The sequence below is a fragment of the Oncorhynchus kisutch genome, linkage group LG13 (genome assembly GCF_002021735.2).
Source record: "Oncorhynchus kisutch isolate 150728-3 linkage group LG13, Okis_V2, whole genome shotgun sequence".
Taxonomy (NCBI): domain Eukaryota; kingdom Metazoa; phylum Chordata; class Actinopteri; order Salmoniformes; family Salmonidae; genus Oncorhynchus; species Oncorhynchus kisutch.
The window spans coordinates 74789077-74799643 of record NC_034186.2 but is presented as its reverse complement, the minus strand read 5'-3'; the positions used below and the strand labels follow the sequence as shown (position 1 = coordinate 74799643).

Below are 10567 nucleotides of genomic sequence, written 5' to 3'. Positions count from 1 at the left end.
AAACACATAATATAATAAGAGACTACTGATATAAAAACAACAACAAAGCAAAACCTGCTTTAAAAACGTTAAGCTTTACAAAATGTTGTGTGGCTCAGTTGGTAGAGGATGACATTTGCAACACCATGGTTGTGGGTTTGATTCCCACTGGGGGCAAGATCAAAAACACAAGACATGTGTACACTTAATACTGTAAGCTGCTCTGGATAAGAGTGTCTGCTAAATAACACACACAAATGAAGCACCTAAAATAGGATTAGCAAAGAGGAACAGGTCAACTGTTGTCTCTTCTAGTTACCCGACTCAAACTATCTGTTTGTGAGGTCTATTTGAAAGTCATCTTTGAATAAACTGTGTATGTGTGTGTGTTACACACTCTCATTCCCCTCCTCATAGTTGTGTCCAGGTGAAATGATGATGTCACCATAAGGTTCATCCTGCTGCACACAGAGTCTCCTGGCAGTTACCATCTCTGTAGAGAACACACACACACACACACCTGACTGTTATACACACAAACAAACAAACACACACACACACACATCTGCATTGTCTTACCCAGTAGGGTCCAGAATGAGTGAGTGACACTACTGCGTTGGGCCAGTGGGGGCAGCAGAGAGTGGAACAGCACCCCTTCATGATCCTCAAGAGGCTCTGTCACTGCGCTAGAGAAACACACAGAAAGAGGCGGAGTGAGTTTTTTAGAAGAAGAAATAAAACAGAAGAAGAAATAAAAACAGAAGAAACAAAACAGAAGAAGAAATAAAAACAGAAGAAGAAACAAAACAGAAGAAGAAATAAAAACAGAAGAAGAAATAAAAACAGAAGAAATAAAAACAGAAGAAACAAAACAGAAGAAACAAAACAGAAGAAGAAACAAAACAGAAGAAGAAATAAAAACAGAAGAAGAAACAAAACAGAAGAAGAAACAAAACAGAAGAAGAAACAAAACAGAAGAAACAAAGCAGAAGAAGAAACAAAACAGAAGAAGAAATAAAAACAGAAGAAGAAACAAAACAGAAGAAGAAATAAAAACAGAAGAAGAAATAAAAACAGAAGAAACAAAACAGAAGAAACAAAACAGAAGAAGAAACAAAACAGAAGAAGAAATAAAACAGAAGAAATAAAACAGAAGAAGAAATAAAAACAGAAGAAGAAACAAAACAGAAGAAGAAACAAAACAGAAGAAGAAACAAAACAGAAGAAACAAAGCAGAAGAAGAAACAAAACAGAAGAAGAAATAAAAACAGAAGAAGAAACAAAACAGAAGAAGAAATAAAAACAGAAGAAGAAATAAAAACAGAAGAAACAAAACAGAAGAAGAAACAAAACAGAAGAAGAAATAAAAACAGAAGAAATAAAAACAGAAGAAGAAACAAAACAGAAGAAACAAAACAGAAGAAACAAAACAGAAGAAATAAAAACAGAAGAAACAAAACAGAAGAAGAAATAAAAACAGAAGAAGAAATAAAAACAGAAGAAATAAAAACAGAAGAAGAAATAAAAACAGAAGAAATAAAAACAGAAGAAGAAACAAAACAGAAGAAGAAACAAAACAGAAGAAGAATAAATAAAACAGAAGAAGAAATAAAAACAGAAGAAACAAAACAGAAGAAACAAAACAGAAGAAGAAATAAAAACAGAAGAAGAAACAAAACAGAAGAAGAAATAAAAACAGAAGAAATAAAAACAGAAGAAGAAACAAAACAGAAGAAACAAAACAGAAGAAACAAAACAGAAGAAGAAACAAAACAGAAGAAGAAACAAAACAGAAGAAACAAAGCAGAAGAAGAAACAAAACAGAAGAAGAAATAAAAACAGAAGAAGAAACAAAACAGAAGAAGAAATAAAAACAGAAGAAGAAATAAAAACAGAAGAAATAAAAACAGAAGAAGAAACAAAACAGAAGAAACAAAACAGAAGAAACAAAACAGAAGAAGAAACAAAACAGAAGAAGAAATAAAAACAGAAGAAATAAAAACAGAAGAAGAAACAAAACAGAAGAAACAAAACAGAAGAAACAAAACAGAAGAAATAAAAACAGAAGAAACAAAACAGAAGAAGAAATAAAAACAGAAGAAGAAATAAAAACAGAAGAAATAAAAACAGAAGAAGAAATAAAAACAGAAGAAATAAAAACAGAAGAAGAAACAAAACAGAAGAAACAAAACAGAAGAAACAAAACAGAAGAAATAAAAACAGAAGAAACAAAACAGAAGAAGAAATAAAAACAGAAGAAGAAATAAAAACAGAAGAAATAAAACAGAAGACAAAATAAAAAATAACTATAATTTGATGATATAATAGCTAGATTATTACTCCAGTAGCTCTGCTGATAAGTCAGCCATAGGTATGTCCTCTGCCTCTCTTTCCAGCGGTCCCTCGCCCTCCTCTGGAATGTCCTTCAGTTTGGACACAGACCTGGGGACAGGAGACCTGAACACAACACAATATGACATTATCAGGTGTCAACTGTATGTAACTACTAGTTGCACACAATATACAACTCTCTACCTCCCCTCTTCTCCTCCCTCTTTTCTCACCCTCTGCTCTCGGGTGTGTCCAGGGGGGAGTTCTCCCGGGACATGTCTCTATCAGAGACCTCCAGGGACAGCGGAGACCGAGCTGGAGGAACACACAGAGTTAACATCTATCATGAGATGGAGAGGGTGTACTGTCGGCGAGATGACCTTATATGTATGATACTACAGTATTGTAATATCTTACTGGAAACATCATGCTGGGACAGGCCAGACTCTGCCAACTCTCTAGGTACCTACACACACACACACACACACACACACACACACACACACAGGGATAATTGTCGATATCATCATTGTCCAGTTATTAGGTGCACACGTGTAGTCACCAAAAAAACAGTTTGATCCCGCCTCACCTCTTTTGAGCTGAGCTCTCCCTCCTGCTCTCTGCCTCCCTCCTCCTTTGCCTTCATCACTCTCTCTTTATCCCTCTCTCTCTCTGACTCAGAGTCTGTCTCTGTCCTCCCTACCAGCAGGGCGGAGCCAGTGAGCGCTGCGACGATCGCCACCCGTTTCCATGGCAACAGCAGCTCTGGAGGGAGGGCTGAGGAGGAATGGAGACCTAACATTATCTCAGTGTTGATTGAAGGCTGTTAAACAGTGAGAAAGAGAGAGTATGAGTGTTGATACTCACTGGTGCATGGGTTACCAAGGAGATCAACTGGAGACACTGTTCTCTTAGAGGGACCACTGATTACAACCTGGAACACACACACATCTTACTTACTCTCACACTTTCACTAATTGATTGACTTGTTTATGAATACTTTGTTAATTATTACAGTTTTGAGTGTATAGTTCAAATGTGTGTGGGGGTGTACCAGGGGCCTGGTCTGTATGAGAGTGTTGTCTATCTGTTGCTGCAGTGCCTCCTGGGATATCTGTGTTTCCTGGTCGATGAAGAGCAGCTGCCTCCTACGAGGTTGCTTCACTGGGGGAGTAACATCCTGTTGGGTGGGGCTATCTCTCCATCTCCCCCTCTCTCTAGCCATCCCTCGCTCCTCTGGTTCACCGTGTGTGGAAGGGGGCAAAGGGACAGACACTGGTGTCCTCTCCTCTGCGAGTGCGGCAGGCATCTCCATGGGCAGCTCTGTCTCCTCGCCAGGCAGCACAGTGGGGTCCTCGCTGGATAGGGTGGTATACGGCAGTCTGACAGAGGAGACAGCGGGACCCAAAGTTACTGTGTGTGTGTGAGTGAGTGTGTGTGAGGGTGTGTGTCTGTGTCAGTTTATATTAACCTACCCAATAAGGGATCCAATGACATCTCTTGTCCTCTCTATCGCTTCTGCTCTTTCTACTTCTTGTTCACTTTCTCCCTCTCTCTCCAAGTCCCCTTCTCCCACAGATTCTCCTTCTCTCTCCCTCTCTTCTCTCTCTGGGCCCCTCTCTCGCTCTGCCTCCATCTCTCCTGAAACACATACTCATTTTTAACTCTGCCCTGTGTATAGGGGGCAGGGACAGAGGATCATTTACCTGTCACTCACCCTCTGGGAAGTGATCTAATTGGTCGATTAGCAAGTCAATCATCCCCATGTTTTGATGTGTGACCTCAGCGAGCTCCGCCCCTTCAAACTGCAAGCGAGAGAGTTAGGAATAGAGAGAGATGGTTTGATTGGAAAGTTAGTTTGATTGACAGCTGTTCTGATTGACAGGCGTACCTCTGCTGAGGGGATGGTGACGGGTTCAGTCTCTATCAGAGTGATGGAGTCTGGAGACGCTGTGATACCTGGGAAAGAACGAGGGATAAGACCATAAACAACAATAAAGGAAACACAATGGATTACCATTTAACTCATGACCACTCTTCCTTTTCTCCACTCCCCTTAATGTAGTAAACTCCCCCCTCCTCCCCCACCCTCCTCTCTCACCGTTCTGAGGGGGAGTACCTGGACTCAGAAGCAGGGGGCGCTCAGGAGTGGCTTCTCTCCTAAACTCTCCACCCAGCTGACAGACAAGAAGAGGAACAAGAGATTAGAGAAAGACAAGATGTGTCAATAGAACACACACACACACACAGTCATTTGAGACACTGTCCGATGTACCTGTATTAGTGTGTTAGGGCTGGGCATGGTGTACCCAGAATCTATTTCTCCAAAGAAGGGGTTCGCTGCCCACTCACTTTCTTCCAGGAGAGACAACACGTCAGGGAGAGAAAGAGTGTGTCTGCGTGAGAGAGAGAGATCCTAATTCATGGCAGCCATTTGTGTCAGTGGACTCACCAGACGCCTCTCTCTCCACCAGGAAGAACATGAGACTTGAGAAACTGGCTTTGTTGTACCCACCTATCAGACTCATCCACATCGATCTTCTGGGCGGTTCTGGTCTTGGCTAGTCTGTCCAGAATGTGCTGGATCTCCTCTGGAAACACACACACTACAGGTCAGAGGTCATAACTCTCCTGTCACCCTACAGGTCCGGGGTCATAACTCTCCTGTTACCCTACAGGTCAGGGGTCATAACTCTCCTGTCACCCTACTTGTCAGAGGTCATAACTCTCCTGTCACACTACAGGTCAGAGGTCATAACTCTCGTGTCACACTACAGGCCCGAGGTCATAATTCTTCTGTCACACTACAGGTCAGAGGTCAGAACTCTCCTGTCACCCTACAGGTCAAAGGTCATAACTCTCCTGTCACCCTACAGGTCAGAGGTCATAACTCTCCTGTCACACTACAGGTCAGAGGTCATAACTCTCGTGTCACAGTACAGGTTCGAGGTCATAATTCTTCTGTCACACTACAGGTCGGAGGTCATAACTCTCCTGTCACCCTACAGGTCTGAGGTCATAACTCTCATGTCACACTACAGGTCAGAGGTCATAACTCTACTATCACACTACTGTCTTTTCCAAACCTTCTATTCTCCCCTACATGCATAATCCCTCTCTCCAACCTTCACTCCCCCTCTCCTTTCCCTTCCCCTTCCCCCTCCCTCTTACCCAGGAGCATCCCACACTGGCGGTGGTAGACGATGATGACACCATATTGGAGCTGGGAGGAGAGGTAGAGGGAGAAACGGGGGCGGGGCAACCCCGGCAGAGGGGGCGGGACTCGCACCAGCACATAGTCCATGATGTCACTACTGTAGATGCACAACAAATGGGAAATGGCATGATGGCATCAGTGTAGACTGCTATAGCACAGGGCTCAGAAAGGAATGATTAAAAACTAAATGTAACCGTGCCCTATATTTATATATGTTTTCAATTGTAGAACACTAATGATAGCTTTACACGAAAGCAAAAGTTTTTCAATGACTAACAGGCAAAGGCAAACCCTCTCTTACCATGTTCGTTGGACATTGACTTTCAGGAAATCTTTTTGTGGGATCTTTATCCCTTTGGTGGCAGCCAACCTAAAATCACCACACAACAGATGGACATTCCCATCATTACAGACAAATGGATATCAGCAATCAGATAGCTGGCCTGCCTTGCTTCTACTCTGTTTCACTGCGCTGATATGGAAAAAAACACTGGAAGCGGTGTGATTGGACAGTAATGTCGACCGGAAACCTCTGAAGGGCTCTGATTGGACAAAAGTTGCAGAGCGAGGGCTAGCGGACTGCGAGGCTGGCGTGGAAATCAAACTTCTCTTTCAAGCTTTCAGACTGAAGATCCCTCCCTTCTTCTCTAATAATTTCCGAGACGTTTAAGCGTTTTTCCTTTTATGCGTCTCAGTTTAATTCTAGAGCGGCATTCATTGATGTGTATCTGTTGACAACGAGAAGAGCACAAATGTTGATTTATGTTTCCTTTGTGTTTACCTGGTCTATCATTGTTATGTCTGGTTGTTGCACCTGTTCTCCTTTACATGACCCCAGACACTAGCAGCTAGATTTAACAAAATTAGAAATATCAGAAAATTATTTTAGATAAATAGGATAGGCCTAACTAATATTATAATAGTGTTACATTATTATAATAGAGTTATAATTGTGTCTTATTCATTGCAAGGTAGGCGTACTACATTCATCTTTCATGAAGTAGTCTAGGCTGATTTAGCAATTGATCATACACTAGGCTAGTTAGACATGATAAGCAGGTAATAGTCTAAATAGGCTATGCCGTGGAGCTCGTGTAGGATTCTGAAAAAGTTACAAAAACACAATGAGAATCGAATGATCTATTATCCCCATACGTCATTAAAATTGTCCCTTCATCCAAATGAAACGGTTCTAGTCGACATATCAAATATCAACCGCAATCTTATAGCAACTGGCCTACTCACCATATTGTGGAGAAGCACCCTGTGTGACGATTCAAAACGCTTGGGGAGAAAAACATGACTGGTTCCTTACAAATTAACGAGCTAAATAAATCTAACTTTTAATTGAAATATTGAATGTAAACCGTTAGGCCTATGTCTAAAATAGCATTTATTTGTACTGACTGATCTGACCAAGTGGATTTAGGGAAATAATGTATCTGATGCATATACACTATCACAGCTGCCAATGAGAACCGCCGCAAAGAACTGACAGAAATAAATGTGTTCGTTTTGCATGGCCTGGTACCCTGGGTTGGCGGATTTCGCATATTTTAGATCATTCCATTGGTCCTAAAGAGAAATATCCTATTACCAAGTGCCCCGGGCCATGCAAAACGAATACGCCCTTTTACAGACACGGTTTACCATCGTCTGGCTCTTAACCAATAGACTGGTCGGACACCTGTTGACCTACTGAAGTGATGGGCATTAGGGGAATCACATTTTACTCATCATATTTTCATTGAATGTGAATATTATGAACGTTGAAGTTTAATATGAACGTTGAAGTTAAACCACATTTATCAAACCCCGACTCATTAAGGAAAATATTTTTGATCTTTTAATAACTGAAAATCTTTTTTTGAGCATTATCTCATTCAACGATGGAAAGCAGCATTTCTTTTTCACTTGTCAATGAATGTTGACCCGTCATCTATAGGCCTAGATCTAGGTGACCAAAAACAAAAAATGCAATAAACTGAAAATAGACCTAAGACCATGACAAGCCTATTGTAATACATTCTCATAAAAATAACTGATCATGAATTTTGTTAAAACATAGAAAGTTTAATCATGGTCTTTGAAACCCATCAGAAAGGTTTAAACCATTTATAAACTACCATGGACTACAGTGGAGGCTGGTTGGACGAGCTCATTGTAATGTCTGGAATGGAATTTATGGAAAGGTATCAAACATATGAATCCACATGTTTGTCGCCGTTCAATTTATTCCATTGCAATTGTAACAGTATAGCTTCTGTTCCTCTCCTCACCCCAAACTGGGCTCGAACCAGGGACCATCTGCACACATCAACCACAGTCACTCACGAAGCATCGTTACCCATCGCGCCATAAAAGCCACGGCCCTTGCAGAGCAACTACTTCTAGGTCTCAGAGCGAGTGACATCACTGACTGAAACACTATTAGCACGCACCACCGCTAACTAGCTAGCCATTTCACATCCGCCACACAACGAGCCCGTCTTCCTATAGCTTCTCCCACCAGCCTCCTCTTATGAGCTATATCTGAAGAGTTTGTCACGTTAACGTGCTAGTCGGAATAGGAAACTCTGACATTTCCGATTTGCTAACTGCGTTATCTGCGTTCAACCAGTTAGCAAGTCGGAAATGTCAGTTTCTTAGTTCCGACTAACACATGAACACGCCATAAATCCCCCCAAAATTTACATCTGTGTTTTTTAAAATCAGAAATTATTGCTTATGGGTGGGTACCTTCATGTGTGTGTAAAATATTATTGTTCTAAGATTTTAGATGTGTATGAAAGTTAGTTTTTTTGCAAAACGCTACATATCCATTGTTTAGCTGTAATGGAATGTTTGAATGCTGCATTTTTTTAAATTACATTTTATTTTACCAGGCAAAGCACATTGAGACCCATAGTATCCTTTTCAAGGGAGACCTGGCCAGAAATGCAGCAACAATCCATACATTACAGAATTAAAACATACAACAATACAATACAATTCAACAACGTGTACACAGGCAGGGAGGTTCCACTCAGCGCCCCTTCTATCTGACATAGAGCAAGTCTTATCTTAAGCCACTCCCATGCGAAACGCAAGAGAAAAACTCCAGTCTTGGGGCAGAAAAGGGGTGCTTAGGCAGCTGTGTGTGAAAATCTTCACTGTTGGATCATCCGGTTGGAAAATGTAACCCTGTCACTCATATCTATCACACCATTAAAAAAATCACGCATCATGAAGAATGGCATGTGACCCAGACATGGACACAATATATATTTTACCTTCATTTAACTAGGCAAGTCAGTTATTAAGAACAAATTCTTATTTTCAATGACGGCTTAGGAACAGTGGGTCAACTGCCTGTTCAGGGGCAGAATGACAGATATGTACCTTGTCAGCTCGGGGATTTGAACCTTCTGGTTACTAGTCCAACGCTCTACACATAGTATGGCCAAAATATTATATCACAATATTTTTTTAAATTGGACAGTATGATGGTATTTGACACTTATATTCTAAGTGATATAAATGAGTTTTTCTCCATTCTGATTGTTTTATACTGTTCAATTCAACTTTAACCAAAACAAATTTGAGCTCTTTTATCATTTCTGCATTTCCTGCACTCAATTGCAGTGGTGGAAAAAGTTCCCAGTTGTCATACTTGAGTCAAAGTAAAGATACAAGTTAATAGAATATCACTCAAGGGAAAGTCTAAAAGTATTTGGTTTGAAATATACTTAAGTATCAAAAGTACATGTAATTGATCAAATGTACTTAAGTATCAAAAGTAAAAGTATAAATAATTTCGAATTCCTTATATTAAGCAAACTAGATGGCACCATTTTCTTGTTTTTTATTTATTTATGGATAGCCAGGGGCACACAAATGTAACGAGTTCAAAATGTAACGAGTACTTTTAGGTGTCAGGGAAAATGTATGGAGTAAAGAGTAGTATTTTCTTTAGGAATGTAGTGAAGTAAAAGTAAAAGTTGTCAAAAATAAAAATAGAAAAATTAAAGTATAGATACAAAAAAAAAAACGACTTAAGTACTTTACATCACTGCTCAATTGAGATCATTTCCACACTGCCACCTAGGGCTGCACGATATGGGCAAATAATCTAGGACTTTTTATTGTGGCAATTGCGATTTGACGTGCGAATTAGAGCAAAACTGTTGGAATCATGGAAATAAAATGACTATTCTAATTCTATAGTTAGAATATAATACTGGGCACTTTAAATACAGTGTTGTTTGAGATGAAAACGAATTAAAATGCCAGGGAGGAGTTATTGTGCCAGGGTAAGAACTAAAGTGCTGATACGTGTTTCCTAGGGGACCCATATAAACTTTGGCCACATTGCATGTTTTCTTTTAGCTACTTCATGTAGCTAACATATTTTTTCTTTGCACAATTCCTCTTTGATTTAGAAGATACTGTTACACAAAAAATGCTGATTTAGGTCTACACCATCACTGGTATTATCAGGCTGTATTAGCTACCTACGTTCTCTTACTCAGTACATTTATTTGCTAGCTAGCTATTAGCATTATCGGCTAACAATTAGCGTTTCACAAGATTTAGGGTAACTTGCTAAGAAAATACAAACTTGTTGTTTTCTGATGTAAGAAACACCAACTAATAGTGTCATTATAGATTTCTAGTGGATTTATATCAAAAAGCAAAGCAAAACAGCATTGTTGTCATCAACATTGTTGCAAGTGCTGCACTGACAATGCAAGTGTCTCGAGGTTGAAGAACGTCAAATGCGCTCCTTGAGTGACAGGGGGCGTGGCTAAATCTGTGTGGAAAGTGGCACAGAGAGAAAGCGGAGAGTGATGACTCAAGTAGCGAAGTAAACTATATACATTGACATTACACATGGCGTATCATATTTAACAAACCAAACATTCAAATACCGCTATAGAAGGTAAAGTAAAAACCCAAACCGGTCCCTGCATTAATACCGGTATATCATAACATACGGTATATTCCGCCCAGCCCTGCTAGGAAACATGTTCTCTTTAGAGTGTTCTGTGGTTAAACTCT

The 10567-nt window shown here is 40.1% G+C and overlaps 1 protein-coding gene across 1 annotated transcript; it reads right to left on the bottom strand.

Moving 5' to 3' along the window:
* Positions 1–432: 432 nt before the first annotated feature.
* Positions 433–7004, bottom strand: LOC109883757 (meiotic recombination protein REC8 homolog). Its single transcript, XM_031838113.1, has 16 exons — positions 6773–7004; positions 5829–5897; positions 5482–5624; positions 4826–4901; positions 4586–4706; positions 4412–4487; positions 4202–4269; positions 4028–4115; positions 3786–3951; positions 3365–3692; positions 3178–3244; positions 2900–3087; positions 2728–2776; positions 2544–2625; positions 2320–2436; positions 433–665 (listed from the first exon to the last, which is right to left on the bottom strand). Exons 1-16 carry the CDS (start codon positions 6826–6828, stop codon positions 464–466), a joined length of 1896 nt encoding a protein of 631 aa, XP_031693973.1. The 5' UTR covers positions 6829–7004; the 3' UTR covers positions 433–463.
* Between the last annotated feature and the right edge of the window lie 3563 nt (positions 7005–10567).

What these genes read in the sequence shown, in the direction of transcription:
- LOC109883757 (XM_031838113.1), bottom strand. Translation starts at nt 6,828, where the DNA reads ATGTTTTTCTCCCCAAGCGTTTTGAATCGTCACACAGGGTGCTTCTCC. An exon ending in CCAGTGTGGGATGCTCCTGG is followed by an intron (nt 4,902 to 5,481) that starts GTAAGAGGGAGG and finishes GTGTGTTTCCAG; the next exon opens with AGGAGATCCAGCACATTCTG. An exon ending in GCCCTAACACACTAATACAG is followed by an intron (nt 4,488 to 4,585) that starts GTACATCGGACA and finishes CTTGTCTGTCAG; the next exon opens with CTGGGTGGAGAGTTTAGGAG.